This window comes from Aureobasidium melanogenum (assembly GCF_000721775.1).
Source record: "Aureobasidium melanogenum CBS 110374 unplaced genomic scaffold scaffold_1, whole genome shotgun sequence".
Taxonomy (NCBI): Eukaryota; Fungi; Ascomycota; class Dothideomycetes; order Dothideales; family Saccotheciaceae; genus Aureobasidium; species Aureobasidium melanogenum.
In genome coordinates, this window is record NW_024470053.1 from 1,161,934 (window position 1) to 1,178,306 (window position 16,373).

General features: G+C 48.1%; 3 protein-coding genes across 3 annotated transcripts; 2 read left to right on the plus strand and 1 right to left on the minus strand.

The window, feature by feature from the left end:
• Positions 1 to 5,157: 5,157 nt before the first annotated feature.
• On the plus strand, positions 5,158 to 5,584 carry M437DRAFT_38217 (uncharacterized protein; the record flags this gene model as incomplete). The annotated part of the gene is made up of 2 exons (XM_041019791.1): positions 5,158 to 5,360; positions 5,413 to 5,584. Coding segments are annotated over 2 exons (375 nt in total), but the record flags the coding sequence as incomplete, so codon positions are not given.
• Positions 5,585 to 7,557: 1,973 nt separating this feature from the next.
• M437DRAFT_37708 (aldose 1-epimerase) lies at positions 7,558 to 8,615 on the plus strand (the record flags this gene model as incomplete). The annotated part of the gene is made up of 2 exons (XM_041019691.1): positions 7,558 to 8,057; positions 8,114 to 8,615. 2 exons carry the CDS (start codon positions 7,558 to 7,560, stop codon positions 8,613 to 8,615), a joined length of 1,002 nt encoding a protein of 333 aa, XP_040884448.1.
• Positions 8,616 to 11,834: 3,219 nt separating this feature from the next.
• On the minus strand, positions 11,835 to 16,352 carry M437DRAFT_80073 (uncharacterized protein; the record flags this gene model as incomplete). The annotated part of the gene is made up of 1 exon (XM_041027281.1): positions 11,835 to 16,352. One exon carries the CDS (start codon positions 16,350 to 16,352, stop codon positions 11,835 to 11,837), a length of 4,518 nt encoding a protein of 1,505 aa, XP_040884449.1.
• Between the last annotated feature and the right edge of the window lie 21 nt (positions 16,353 to 16,373).

Here is a 16,373-nt window from a genome sequence, read left to right on the forward strand (position 1 = left end):
ATCTTGATGGACCCAAGTGAAGTGTTCTTGATATCACAGTGATATGATCGTTCACGGAATGGTCTCAGTCAATGGAAACTTACGCATTCTGACGTTGATCATATGCATACTAGGTGGAAGATACGATCGGGTTTAAGTTGAATGTCCAGACCAACAGACCTCCTAGAACGCGCGGCACAATCTTGCCAGTAAGCGAATCCAATGAACTATCAGGGGGTCATGAGTATGCATTCTTTTTTGCGGGCTGAATCATTGAGCCTCCTAACGTTGATGGTCGTGGTCGCTGCTCGGCATTCGGCAATACCGTGGAATCGGGGCTGGCTTCAGGAACCCAAAGCAGTATATCGAGCGAACCTCGGGTTTGTGCGTATGGATGGACAAACAGATGTAACAGTCAGACCATGAAGTAATTCTCTGCACTCGAGGACATCCACTATTCACGTTCCTTGAAATTCGTTAAGGCTTTTCGGCTTCACTAGCCTCTGGGATCAAGGGGTTGTGGCATGTTTGGTTAATCAGTTAGGGCCGGCGTTGGAACCAATGAGAAGGTGGAATGTAGCGAACAATCGAAGCATATTTCATAGCGTTCGTTGCTACCTTATCGGAGCCGAATACCGAGCGCCATGGAGTCACCACCGCTCAGTGATCTGACCGATGGAAAATCGGCATTGAAAAGAGAGGTAGGCATGAGGAAATTGTCTCGTGTGACCGCGCCTTGGAGATCCAGTAGTGGGAGTCGAGATGGTCAAAATCCTTCTCGGAGACGAACGCGCCCGAGCGGCCCAAGCCAGGGTCCGGTATGGCAGCCTCAACCTGCCTGTTCTTCGACCAATGGGTTGTTTACAATCCATGGCAAAACAAGCGTCTACCCCTCTGAGGTTTTTGTTGAAGTACAGCGTCCCTGCACCTACGTTAGCTTTACGCTAGCTTTACTAGCGTTATCAACCATTTGAGCGGGGTAGCCATACCTTCTGCCAAACCGTCTGTAGGCGTGAATTATGCACCCTGTATACCACGTTAATGTCGTCAATATTAGAGCCTCCGATGTTGGATAACATGTCTTCGCAGTTCCCTTCTTTGCCGTCGTTCTCTAAAGCCTTTAGAAGGGCGCCGGAGCCGGAACGAGAGTTAGAGGCTTCGCCCTCACCCTCGCCACCACCTCTTCCGGCAAGGGTCAGATTAAAGGGCAAGCGCAAGAGCGACGACGCAAACAACAACTTAACTAAGCGACAAGCTCTAATAGAGCGATTAAGCAATGCTAGGCCTTCTTAGATTATCGACTCGGATGATAAAGAGGGGATAGTGGACTTAACTAACTTTAGTGTCGATGTTAGATAGAAGTTTGTCGTTCGAGGCATTAAAGGCGCTACTAGTAAGATTGTCCCTATAGTCGTCGAGTTATCTGTAGAGAGTTTAGAGAAGTGCTGTTAAAGTGTAATGGATGGTTAGCTTAAGTAGGCTCTTTAGAAGGCTCTAGTAGAGAAGGGCGCTCTTCTTAATGCATCGTTCCTTACCTTCTTCCGAGGTAAAGGCAAGTAGACTACGTCCATATATAACACCGAGGACTATTCGACAAAGGCCTTTAAGCCGATATTCGACTTCTTTAAGACTTGTCGTTAGTATATAAAACCTAGTTTAACTAGCCGATTAACCCTCGAGATAACACTTAACTTTGACAAAGTTAAAGACCCTTAACTAGCTAGTAAAACTAACAAAGGCTCTACCTTATAGAAGGCCTAGAATGCTCGCCTAGGGACCGTCCTTTTTCGCGAAACGACATAGTTAGAGTTAGCATACGACATTATTACTATTAACTAGTATAACTATAAGGGCGACATAAGGTACTATTAGAAGGATTAGCAACAGGTTTACTATGAACTGTCCGTCTAGATGTTTAATTATTAGGCTAAGGCATTAGACGATAGAGAGAAAGGTATAACGAAGTACGAACCTTATAAATTCGTTAAAGACTAGATCGTAAGGAACGAGGCTACGAAGGAGGCTTAGAAGAAGGTTTAGAGCATACCTCGGCTAAGTTAAAGTGGTCTATTAGAGGCCATGTTAACGCCGGTAGCGCCGGTATATAATATTAACTATTAGTTAACTCCATCGTCGCTAACTATGCTAGGTATTAAGTTGCTAATATTCTCGTCTCTAGTTAGTGTTAGCGAGGAATTCTAGTATCCGGACGATACGCTAGTTGCTTACTTTAAGTAGCTTAAGAACTTAGTTTACTTACAAAGGTAGAAGGATAACTATCGCAAGGCATATAATAAAGTTAACGCTACGAGAGTGACTATTAAGTAGTTATTAGATAGGAGGAAATAGTTTAGTGTCGATTAGCTTATTTAGAAGGGAATTCTAGAAGGAATCGCTATAGAGATTAAGGATAGAGTAAAACACTAGAAGAATAAGGGGTTAAAGAAGGTAGTTAATGTAGTAGAAGTTATTAATATTAATGCTAAGACTTAGTCTTAATGCGCGCGGAGGGCGTTAGCTTTTAGAAGTTAGCTGCTAAGCTAGCTAAGCGAGCCGGTAAGCCCTCCTATTAGTCCGGATTTATTATATACATAGATAAGCGAGCTTTAGTAATAAAGCTAGCTAATAGGAGAGCTCGGATTTGCACGTGACTATAATAAATCCTAACTTCCAAAATAATGCTCCTACCCGGGACATTAACTATAACTATAATAACAACTCTAGCTATAACGACCTTCTAAAGTGCGCCTTTACCCTTTTTTTGCTTGCGCCGTACTTATTAACTACGAATTTCAAGTATCTATGAAAATCCTTATCGCAATCGCCTAAAAACAGCACCTAATTATGCTTTAGCGCCTTCTTAATGTTACTAAATAACTCTTCGATTAGATTAAAGTCCAGTAAGTAAGGCAGTAGCATCTCTAGCCTTACGCCATACACCTTAGCTATCTAATAAAGTACATTAACGCAGTGGAAGCTTACGTTATCTATTACTATCATAGAATTAGCCATTAGGAAGGGCCGGTAAAGAGGTAGTAAGGCTCTTCCGAACTAGTCCTCGAAGAACTTAGCGTCCGTTATGCCTTAATAGATCCTTATATAAGGCATGAGGCCCTTATTCGTATATGCCGGTAAGATGTTATATCTTTAATCTCGAGCTAATACCTCTCTAATCGATACCTTCTTACCGATAGGAGCCTATCTATACTTACGCGTAGCTAAGGCTCGATCTACTCTACTCTCGTCGACGAAGACGAGCTAATCTAGACTATATACGCATATACGAGCTACGTACCGATTACGCTAGTCCTAACTACGTTAACATGCGATCTTTAGTAAGACCTTCCGGCTCTATCTAGTATAATAAATTGCCCTATAGATTATCGACAGGTCTAGCGTTATATTAAACTTATCGAAGAGGAATGTTACTATCTTAAAAAGAGTTATAATAGGCTTCGATAAGAGGTAATCTAATAGGACCTTTATGACTATCTCATCTATAAGACGAGGACGACTACTAGTACGAGGTAGCGACAATGCTCCGAACTTAGCTAGGTTCGACATAGCTCTAGTTACTACCCTCTCTAATGTCCTTACACGCCGAGCTGCTTCCTTATTAGTTAATCTATTACTCTTTGCAAGCATTATAACATTACGCTAATGTTAAGTAATCTAGCGAGCTATGGTAGTACGGTAACTTAGAAGGACGATAAGGTACGATGAAGAAGAGACGTTAGATTATGGTCCCCGCACTGACTTTGCCGAGGTTTCTAAATTGCTAGAGGACGCCACCAAAAGTCTAAAAAGCAGGAAATTCAACACGGGAAACCGTGAGGGGGTAGACGCTTGTTTTGCCATGGATTGTATTGGACGATCATTGTCGAAAATCAATTAGGAAAAACGGGTGCGGTGCGGTGCGTTCTTCGTAGACCCTTCGAAAGGCCCCTGGTTGTGGTCCGTCGATTCTCGAACACCGGGACGACGGTTTTGTGGGTGCGGATGTTCGTCATTTTCAGAGAAACATCCTCGGAACTCGAGAGGCCGGGGGCCCGAGACAGCATCTCGTATCAAGAGCGAGATGGCCTCCTGCAGAAACGCAGTGGCTTGCGTTTTTGACAAGCACGCTATGGAAGGTTCCTTGGGGACTGATCGACGAAATGGAAGTTGCAACCGGGTGTGCTTCAGACATCTCAGCCAGCATACGTGGATATGAGCCCGGCGAATTTTCGCCAGGATCGAACCGTGCTTGAATTCTCGACTGTAAGCTGAGATGCAACGAAGGCTCGAATGCGACACGCGACGATACAGTATCGAATAAGATGACAGCAGCACCGCAGGTACGAACAAGGATTGATAGGGCTACTCGTGCTTGGCAATGCCATGAAAGTAGAAGCAGTGCCCCGCGGCTGACCAGCCAAACCACCTCCGAGCTCTGGAGGATGCTAATGAGCCACGAATATGACAAGAGACAGTTCGGTGCCTAGATGTACATGGAACCTTGCTGCCTGCTGTCTTGCGAGAGGCCTGTTGCGGCCGTTCAGTACACTATTATTCAGTGGCATTCACCGGTTTCGCTACACAGAAACGCATCGAGACACAACAAGAAGGATTTCAATAATGTTTGAATATCGCGAACGATTGCCTCGGAAGACCCAATGTCCTAGGATCGAGGGTGCTTCTGCACCTTTAAATCAACGGTGACAAGCTTTGGCCATACCGTTAGCCCACCGTTGCATGACTCGGCGGGTACTTCCTGCGCTTTTTCAATGTTCCCGGTCCCGATCCATCGGTCGGTTTTGGTCGTCGAGCTTGTTCCATCATGATCTCGAGTCTGACCAAGCAATCGGCGTCAATCTAAATCATGCCTCCGCGGACTGAAACAGTTTGACAATTAGTCAGGCCATACAATTTTAACAGGCGTTTACCATGTGGCCTTGAATAGGATAGCGTCATCATGTATTGCTGCCAACGCTTGGTGACCCATCCCTCACATACATATATTTGATGCGTTCCCACGTCACGTAAAGAGAACCTGCGTTTTATGTCAAGCTCCGACCGTATCTGACCGACTGTGAATATATCTATAAGCCACTCCTTGGCTTGATCCGTGTCTTACTCCAACCTGATCATCACTCTTCTTTACCAACACATCGACATTGTTCTCTTACTCCCTACATCATGCCACCATCAGCCGTCCGTAGGACATCCTCTTCGGATTCAAACGACAGCATAAGGAAACGCGTCGGCAAGGCCTGTGATAGATGTCGTCTCAAGAAGTCCAAGTGTGACGGCAGCCACCCGTGCACCAGATGCAAAGCTGATAATGCTATCTGCGTCTTCGGCGAGAGAAAGAAGTCCCACGACAAGATCTATCCCAAAGGGTTCGTGTCTTGTCTTCTACCATCCCTCTAACTGAAGCTGACTTGTATGAAGATACGTAGAGATGCTCGAGCAGCAACAAGCTCAACTGGTTGCTGGTCTCCAAGAAACATATCGTCGCCTTCTCGATGCAAATGTCTGGCCTGGAAAACCTCTATCTGAAGCTACTGGACATCCTCTTACCCACGACATTCTTGCAAGACTGGATCTTCTGGAACCCAAAAATGATGGCAGCGGAGAACACGAACACTTCGAGGAGGACTGCCAGAAGCTTCAACAAAGACTGATCTCAGAAGGTGCCTCTTTCATCGGCAGAAGAAACTCCAATGGTTACGAATCAGACCACAGCCTTCCTCGCAAGCACGCTCGCACTTCCTCACATTCGAGCATTCATAGCACACCGATACCCGCAAATGCTGCGCCAGTCTTCGATGAGAAATTCTCGTTCCACCAAAGTGCTTCTCCATCGCCAGTCTCCCACAGCCCTGTGTCTAAGCTATCGCAACTACGATCGCCGATCAAGCCTTCACCGCTACACAATGAAGCCATCAGCAACGACGAATTTCTATTGCCATCCTGGCAAGAACAGTTCTCGCTTCGTGGATTGTCATCTGCCGAGCTTATGCGATCACAAGCCGCAGTGCAAGTGCCGACTTTGCATGATAATTTCCAAGCAACAATGGCGTACGGCAATGCATTCGAACCTCAACTCGAATACGACAACATGATGCCTTTCGGAAACCCAAGCTATGCCACACCTGCGCCAGGATTTGGAGCTTTCAATACCCAGGATTGGATGAACGAGCCAATGGAGGTCGACTTCAGCAAATTCGTTCAAGTGTCGACGTGATCTGGACGTCAGCATTGTATCTTTATTATCTTAATTACCAACCCTTTCTGGATTAGTCACCATGTGCGGCTCAGACCACAAAGGCATTCACGGCTGAGATGTCCTATCTCACAGGTTACGATCAACACGTTATGCAATCTAGACATGCGAGCTTTCATGGGCGTTGGAATCTTTATTTTGGTAGCGAGCGAATGGGCAGGGATGGGATGTTGGGCGTCGGCGTACATGAGAAGCTTACAGGCTTGGTCCTCAGCACAAAATTTGTTGGCGAGATGGTTGTACGATAGATGTTTAGACGATCGTTCAGATCCATATGTCACAGAATTCGATGTCATATCCATTCATCCCACTGGGTACAACTGTATACAAAATGTGATTATTCGATACGCAACGATGACTGTGTGTAGTTCAGCGGACCCATCTCCATCTCCATGCAATATACAGTACCCGGCGGAGTGGCACACCGAACGCACAGCATATGCGAGGATTTGCAGTATTGCACTTTTAAATGTGTTGGTCGTCGAGAAGAGCTGTTTGTTCTCAAAGTGCAGATAGCCACATGGAGAGGACAATCGCAATCTCAATCGACACCAAAACAACATGGTGGCCGCGGCAGTAGCTGTCATCAACGAAAAGTCCCTCGGAGTAGCGAAACATGGTCTTCGACATGGGGCGGGTTTAAGCATGTTGCAAACTCCGACCTTGCAGATCGATGATCCATCCTTGATTCATTTTTCCTTATCGCCTTAACGGTACTTCCCCTCGATCATGGGAACATCATTCATGACTTTGACTGCGAACCGCTTTCGAGTTTCTAAGCATGATTGAACGTTGAGTTCAGCGCGTCTTTTGCTACCAAGAACTGGCTCGTATGCGTGTAGCTGCGACACGGGCTTGTTGCCGAGAAAAGAGTGGAGTTTCTGCCAATGCTCACACAAACAAAAGTCGACCCGTATCACGAATGCGCCCCCTTGCTGTGAGCCACATTTCCTGATCTAAAGCCCGACAGACCAGCCGCGCTCCCCTTGGCAGTAGTCTCGTTTTCCAATAGTACCATCAGAGACAAATCCTTCAACAGTCTTGTCTTTCGAATCTCTAAATAGCACACATGGCGAATGTCAAAGGAAGTCTTTTTCGTGGGGATGGACGTGACGTGGAAAATTAGGCTAAACAATGGCTTGTTGTGCCCCTCCACTCCAGCCCCCACCAGAGCTCACCCCGCCTAATAGCTGTCGGGCTGCGTGATGAGGCAAGAATTCTGTTTAACCGTGATCGCAAGATATTGTCCACACGTGTCGCTTTGTGTCTCTTTCTCTCTTCCTTCTCACCATCTCAATCGAAAAAGTAAAATGTCAGCCGAAGACGCATTCACGTTCTTGCCGCAGGGCGCCATCATTCAGGAGTTTCGCGTTGCGGGGCACAACATTGTCCAAGGTTTCCCTACCGCGGAGCCTTACAAGACCAAGAATTCGGCCTACTTTGGTGAGACCATCGGACGTGTCGCAAACCGTATCAAGAATGCCGAAATTCAAAGCTTGAATGGAAAATCCTACAAGCTCACAGCAAACAATGGACCCAACGCCCTTCACGGAGGCCCCGCTGGCTGGGGCAAGAGAATCTTTGATGGACCTACCCCTGTCAACAGAAATGGAACAGAAGCCGTTCAATTCAAGTATCTGAGCAAGGACGGCGAGGAAGGCTATCCTGGAACAGTGGAACTTCGCGTCTGGTATATTGCAAGCAAAAAGAACGATGGCGGTGTGGACAAGACCCAACTCGAGATCGAGTACGAGGTCGAACTCGTCGGCGATGAGGTCGAAGAGACGTTAGTTTCGGTTACCAACCACAGGTAAGTCACCAATGCATCGTTGTTGATACGCAGTAGCTCATACAGAACAACAACAGCTACTTCAACATTTCCGGAAAGGACACGATCGAGGGCACTGAAGCTACTCTGATGACCGATCAGTTCATGGTCGTGGACGATACAGACATCCCAACTGGCGAGATCAAAGCTTTCCCTGGTGTTGAAGCCGAGAAGTCCTTCACACTCGGTGCTGTCGACCCTGATATCGACCACTGTTTCGTCATCAACACTGATGCTTCAAGCATCCCCCTTGACACAAGATCGGGTCCTCTACGCAAGCTGTGTGCCTTCTTCCACCCCACCACAAAGCTTCATTTTGAGGCACTCAGCACCGAACCTGCCTTCCAGTTCTACACTGGCAAGTACATAGACATCCCGGCTGTCGACGGCGCACCTGCACGCGGTGCTCGTGCCGGTTTCTGCGTTGAGCCCAGCCGTTACATTGATGCTGGAAATAACGACAAGTGGAAGAAGATGGTCCTCCTGAAGAAGGGTCAAACCTACGGAAGCAAGATCATCTATCGTGGATGGAAGGAGTGATCGCCAACGTCACCTGTCATTTGACACCATGTGAGACCCCTGGGGGTTTCGGTACAGGACGGCTGTCATATACATCATTCTTCTACATCATGAAATGTCCACGAATCTACATATCATATCTTCGATACTAACGTATGCTTCAAAGCTTCCGAACATGCCCTGACGTGACTCTTCGAAGATGTGCAGATAACCTGGAAGTTACAAATCCTGTCATTATAGCCAGCAATTTCTTTGGTGAGACCGTTGACCATGATCAAGCTTGAAGGCATATAATATCCAACCCTGTCGGCTGCGCTTGCACCGAGGTGCGCCTCTTGCCTGTTCCTGGCAAAATCCGTAGGATACCTATGGTCTCCGCTAGCCGATCCCAGAGAAGTGGTCTCAACCTCGGCCGGTAGCGATTCCCGATCCACCTATGGTTATCATTGTTGTTTACAATTCTTCGATGTCGCACATAGCGCTCGACTTACCGAAACTCAATCCCTTTTGACTTTCAAAAGACGCTAATGGGGCCACCGTGGGATACGAATCGACAGATACCTTTCCCATACATGTGTGTGCGTGTGTGCGGAGACCAAAACAAGGAGACAAACTGGCCATACCATATGGGGGCGCGATGCATTGGTCTCCTTGCTCGCTGAGCAAACTCTAATTCATTCTAATAGTCGACGCCACCAGCACCACTCTTTTAAGCATACCGTTAGCTGCTCCCAACGGCCCTTCATCGAGAGAACGCAGGTTTGAGTTCAGGTCTCAAAGCTGGGCGCATGCAAAAATGATGATCTTTTTCTTCTGGTGACGTTGATACAGGTACGAGCAAGCAGGTAGAGGCTCTACCATGTGCCGAACAGCCTCTAGAGTTTGCGACAGTCTGCCCTCAAGTATACTGTACAGGGTCCTGGTCAAGTTTTGGACCGATCTGAGGAACCATCCGTCCATCATGTCGCCTAGTCGAGTAGCAAGATGCTAATTGTGATCCATGTGCAACATGTCTACCAGTAGCGCGTCGGATGTAACTTACTCCGCGTTCGAAGATCATGTCGAGGTCTCTGCACCTCGTCAACTTGTACCCACGATACCTGCTTCTCACCAGAAAATCAAGGCTCTGCGCGCGCGGACTATTGACTACAATGGTCTACGACTGCAGATCGCAAGCTATTTCACATTGTCGAATGTCACTGACACAATCCGAGTGACCATGGATGTACAGAAGAGACACATCGCACAGACGTTCACCGGTTGAAAGCGCTACGAATCTATTGTACGAAAGACTCGTCTCCAAGTCACATCGAGCAAGCAAAAAGGAGTGCTCTCAATTCAAACATGTGCAAGTAAAGTAGGGAGGCAGTGACATCATGAGCCCTTAGGATCGTCCGCGGGCACTAGCAAGAGGGAGATCGACATGATCAGTTCTCGGTACTCGCCTCGGCTTGTCTTCTCATTTCACATGGCAGCAAACTCCACCTGTTTGTCTATCATATTTTGGGTTACTGCATGGCAACTGGCCGCGTGTTCTCCCCTCACACATCCCCAAGCTCTAACGATACCATCCCTTGACAAACCTTCTCGCAATGTCATTATTGTCTGTGTGTCCTGTGGGGTTCAGCAAAATCTGAGACACAAGCATCCTGTCACAATCAAGGCATATCAGGAAGTTTGTGATGCTCGATCTCAACAGCAAAACAGCCATGCACACGACTAATTAGGGAAAATGCAGCAGGGCAGGAGGCGCCATAGCGGCCACACCGAAGCTTCTGTACCTTCTTTCTGCCCAACCCGTACCCCGGCCGAAGGAAGGCCTTTTGCGCTATTGCAGAAACAGGCAAACGGGTCTCTCGAACGCAGGAAAAAGTGCCTTGACACGAATCACACACGAGATAGCCCTAGTGTAAGTTTAAACGAATGCGTCCGAGGTTCGGGCTTACCATTTTCCCCTTGCAACGGCGGTCAGCCACTGCCCTTTTTCTTTTCCATGCTTCCCAATCGTTGTTGTCGCATGCTTACCTACATATATGAAATCAAATAACGTGGAACACACCAGTCTCATAAGTTGCAACGGAGAATACTCCTTTTGGCTCTTCGGTCTGTGTAATTGTGTCCACCGATTTCCAACGAGTGACTCAGGCCTCACTAATTTAGGCACATGCAACTCTATCGCCAACGTCATGCCTTCCTTCATGCGCATGCGTGGTTCCTCCACCTCTTGTATACTTCCAATCAAGCTGTTGTCACACGAAGTCTTGGTTATTCCCTCCAGTCAGCGACCTGCACAAGAGGAAGAAAACAGGATAGATAACACACGTCTACATTACTCCTTGCAGATCTCGTGTTTCCCCTCTCTCAATAATCCTGCACGTGGGCATTCGTAATGCTTGCTCCACTTTCAGCTAGCAGATGCCTTGACATGCCCTCGAATACCTTGAGTTACCGCCTTGCCATGAACGAACAAAGCGTACGTATCTCTGTCAACAAGTTCCATGGTCAGGATTCAGAGATGATGAAACTCCCTCATCCCCCAAGTAAACACACCTTTCGCTCTCCTCAATCTCCGCGCTGAAGCTCCGCGGCTCCGCATCAGTGTTTTCTCCAGTAGTGTTGGAGAACCATGGGTGAAAAAGGATAAGCACTGTCAAACACAACCCAAAAGTTTTTAGCACCTCTTCGCACCGCTCGGACAATATCCCTCGGCCGATCAGCATCAGTAATCCACTTCAACTTGGTCCATCTCCCGATGATCATCGCTGGGCCATGTTTCTAGCCTTCTTCCGACTGAGAGAATGGGCAAGTAGAGCCTTTGTCACTCATGTGTTTCCAGGGAGATTTTGACTCTCACCTGACAAGCACATGTTACATAGCAACTATGACGTTCTTCACTAAAGTCAAACCTGAGCAAACCTTATCATACCCAAAGCATCACCACGCTTCAACACGTTCGGCAGATGCTATCTGAACTTTGCCGAATCAGTTCCACGTCAGTTCATCCTTGATCAATCACACGCGTCTTTCTGAGATGTTCATTTTCATTCAAGACTACTGTCTACAGATACCGTATCACCAATTCATGGAGTGTTCTTCTGCTCGTTCGTGTTCTCTTAATATGCTCTTCGTGTCTTCATCCCGTCCTTCAAGCTGTTGTGTATAGTCATGCATCCTCAAAAATAGAAATCAATATAACTTAACGTTCTGCCCCAACCTTAGTCATGAAACCCATGCATAACATCAATCGCGGGAGTAGAGGCTGTCCGCGAGCCAATTGTCGAACTCATCTCTTTCTCTGTGCTGCCTTTTGGCATGGCGGCTGCGATGACTGAGAGAACGAATTATCTCGCCGCCCTTCATCCACATGTGTCTTAAGCGTTCGGCGACACGCTTCACACGAAACTCAACTCGGCCCATACCGACCATGCCATCGTAGTTCTGAGGCGTGACAGGTTCGGTGTAGCGGTCGTCAAATAGTGAGCCGGTAGTGCGAACATTTGAAGGCCGGCCGTATTGATCCAGAGACCGGCCTCTTTGGGCGTCCAGAGACTGTGAATATGTCACAGGAACATGTCCACTTGGCACCTTCGATGACTTGTCTCGGAAAGATGTGATCTGTTTGCGAAACGAACCACGGTGCTCAGTATCATGTTCCTCTTCCGTCGAGTCCGAGAAGAAAGATCGCACGTCTTCCATATTCATTGTGTGTGGTGATTGCAGGCTTGTGGACGGATATCTGTCACCGGGACTTGCTTTTCCAGCGACGGCGCCTTCTCGAACAGTGGTACTAGACTGCACGCGCGTGCTCAATCCGATCCGTCGAGACAAAGATCCGATCAGTGACTTCTTGGAAGATTTACGATCGTGAAGCGTCAAAACAGTGGGAGTGACGGTCTCGCTGTTTGAGGCTATAGGCGAAGAAGGAAGAGTGCTGTCTGGCTCTAGAGTCTCTTCCGTTTCGCTCTTGGTCTTGATTGAATCTCCGCTTTGCTTGTGAACGAGCTTGGGTGGAGAAGAGTGACGACGAAGTACTGGAGTAGGAAAGTCGATTTTAATGCCAGGACTGTTGCCACACCAAGGATAACTCTCCTCGAGATTCCAAGGTCTCGGGTTCTGTGTGGAAAGCACTAAAGAATGTCTGGAAGCGAATCCAGGGTGCAGATCCTCATCTTTGCTGTTGATGACACTGAGAGATTTGCCACGAAGTAAGGCAGGCTTCGGCGACTCAAGCTCTGAGGTGCTCGTCAAACCCTCGGTGATGAGAGTAGTGTTGCGGTCAAGACCAGAATCACTCAACGAGAACTTCTCACTATCCTCTGGCAAAGGAGGTAGCTCTTTCATCAATCTTCCGCTCTTCTGAACCTCGAGGAAAGCAGAGTCATGAGTACCGTTGGTTGCAATATTGTCTGCGATGGCAGCTAGCTGATGAAGACCCGTTGATGACCTCAGAAGTTCAGCAGCTTCACCTTCAGGCCTTCCAAGGTGGTGGATTCTATCGATGGCATCATTCATTGCTGTCTGATCTACAGGAGCACAGTCGATATGCAGGTGCTTGATAGTAGGCAGCAGCGTCGACAAGCGCTCTGAAAGCGCAGCTACAGATGGCACTGGAAGACGGCTGATTTCCGAAGCCATGCCCAACATCTGCTCTGTAGACATTGGTCTGACTGAACGAGCAAAAGACTTGGTGGACACAATGTCTGCATCATTCTGATTCTTCTCTGGAAATGCTTGAGATGGGTTCTGTATATCAAGAGCTTTAGCAGTAGAATCTTCAAGCGTCTCAGAATTCTCAGAGTTGGCGAAGAAACTCGTATATCTCTCTCGTATGTGGTCAGTCGATGCTGGATGCGGGAGTGGTGAGCGCCGAGTACCGGACTTTCTCTCCCCTCTGACTCCAGCCAAGGACTTTGATGATCGAGATATATGCGTCTCAAGTTCTTCATTCAGCTTGTCAAAAAGATCCATTCGGCTGAAGTTTAGGGATGGAATCTCTCTTAACTCCGAAAGTGACATTCTAGGAGGACGAGGTGGCAGATAGCTTTGCTGAGTTGTCTCATCCGAGCGTCCTACAGCATCACGGGAAGACTTGAGACGTAATGACGGCGTGTTGGAAAGCCTCAGGCCCGTGTATGACAAGTTCGTATTCCTGGCGCTTATATCTTCCTTAGAATCCTCATTGAGATCAGGTAGATAGCCAGGTCGCGTCTTGAACATCATGGTTCCGAGGTCCGTTGTGGAATCGCAAGATGATCTATTGGGATCAGACTGGGCAGTGGTCCACATTGATCGCTTGCGCGGAAATGAGCGACGGATGAACGAGGAAAGATCCGTACCTTCAGTACTAGCGGTAACTGGTAAGAAGCTTTCCATCCTTCTGATGCGAAGTGGAGCTACCTTCTCGATGCTTGATAGAGAGGAGCCCTGCAAGCTATTGTCCTCAGCAGAACGAGCCTTCTTGATCTCCATCGAAGATCGAACCGGGGTATCAGACAAGTTGCTAAGGTTAACCAGCTGAGCTCTGCCGTGGTCAGATGAACGTGGTATGGAGAATTTAATAGCAACGTCTGTGACATGGTCTGAGGACGGGCTGGCCTCGAAGGTCTGACACGGCCCTGTTGGTAAAGATAGACTAGAGGCCATCTCTGTGGCATCGGAACTTTGCTTTGATGATTGGTCGTGTGGTGATTCCGCCGTGGTTTTAAGGTGCTGATCTGTAGTCTTTGATTGCTCTTGAAGGGAATTGATATGCAGAGTTTGAGTAGCCATGGGACTGACGATCGAATCCCTGACCACTCTTTCATCAGGGCGCAGAGGACTGACACCGCCACTGTCAAGCTCTTCACTGAGTTGTTTTGTTTTGTCGTCCACTTTCGCCCCAACTTGATCGGTGTGACCAGACGTAGAAAGCGGCTCTGACAGCGTAATTTGCGCACCAAAACCGGCACCATTGGATTGCGTTGATGAACCAGACTTCTGTTTGTCCGAGTAGTTGAAGAACAACCCATGGCCAGTCTTCTCACCACCATGGACCTCATTTTTGAGAGTTTCTGGAAGTTTCTCAACGGTTTGTTGGTCGCTCTTTGCTTTGATCGTCTCCTCAGGAGCCAGAGATGTCGTTGTGTTGTGCTCAGAGGATGAAGGGGCAGTGTTGGCCTGAATTAACTGTCTTGTAATCCTGGGAGGAACATCAAGCTCGGCAGGCTCATGTACAGATGATCTCTTGCTGGCAGATAGCTCGACGGGTTCTTGTCTCAAATTTTGAAATGGTTGTGGGACGATGAGCTTGGAAATATCCTGCTGAGACTGGCTTTGACTAGACGTCAAATGTTCTTGACTTGCAACACGATCTTCAAGCAAGTTTCTGATACGTTGTACCAGTCCAGTGCGTTTCGCAGTGGGCGTATCTGCCTCGAGTTCGGCGGCGGCAGGTTGAGAAGCATCGAGTTCATACATAGTAGGTTGCTCTGTATATCTCAGGTAGCTTTGGACACTCTTGTATTCAGAATGTTCCTCGGGAAGCTCGCTGAGAGTGGGCTGAAGTACATTTGGGTCGATCAAAGCCTGGACTGTAGTTGTGTCTCTGGGTGTAGGCGGATTCATCGAGGGTGGGGACGATGAGCCTTGTCTCGAAGATGATGGCATTGCGTCTAATCCTGGGGTGCCCACTCTTGATGTCGGAACATACCCTAGGGAAGGCAGAGCCTGGACGGGAGGGCCATGTTGGCCGTAATAGTTGGGCTCCTGAAAGTTGTACTGCGTGGGAAAGGGCATCGTTGGCTGCTGTTGGTTTGTGTACCTTGGTCCAGGCGCAGCACCATAGGGGTAGTCACTGTTGTGCATGGGTATGTTGGGTCGATGCATGCCTCTACCAGATGCTGGTCCATAGCTCCTGCCCTGATATGACTCTGGAGGTTGTGCGAGATGAGAATAATGCGCAGGGTCGGTTGGACCATAGTAGGCTAAAGGCTGCTCGGTCGGATATCTGGGTTCGACTTCAAGTGTATGGACTTGGTTGTATGAGGGTTGGTATGCATTTCCAGTGTAGTCGCTCAGGGCTGGAGAAGGAGTGCGAAAACCAGGACGCTTGTGTCTCGAAGGGTACGCAAATGAGGGACGAGGAGGCTGGAATTGTGCACCTCCCTGACTTCTGATACTCGTTACAGACTTGGCTGGCTTGAGCGAAGGAGCTTGATGGGAGTGGGTCAAGGAGTAGGAGCGACCGTCTTGAACATACGGAGGTCCATAGGGTGATGATCTGGGTGGACCTCGGGGCATTGAAGGCATTCTGTTCTCGTGTGGTGGCATTGTTGCAAGTGTCTGAAGACTGACCATAGAGCCATGTCTACCAGACACACCATTTCCTGTGCCGCCAGACATAGCTGAAACGGTATCCCATGCCTGAGGATTATGTGCATTGAAGGCCTTTCTGGAGCCATGAGAAGGGACCCGACTGTGATTAGTGTTGTACGTATATGCTGAGTGATTCGACGAATTGGAGAGACGGGAAGGATTGTTTCTGCGTTGATGGGTCGGGCGAATAGCTGCTGGAAGACGACCCGTGTTATGCGAAAATTCACCTACGTCTCCAACATCGGTCGATGTTTTGAGCATAGAAAGGACTCCTGGAGCAGCAGCATCCAGCATGTCGCCGGAACCCTGGAAAGTCTGAGGCCCGAATGCTTTGGATTGTACGGAGGTAGTAGATGCACGGCTGGTACGTCCATCGAAAGATTGTCGCCGGCTCGTCAAAGCCATCGTAGAGGCAGTTAGCTACTG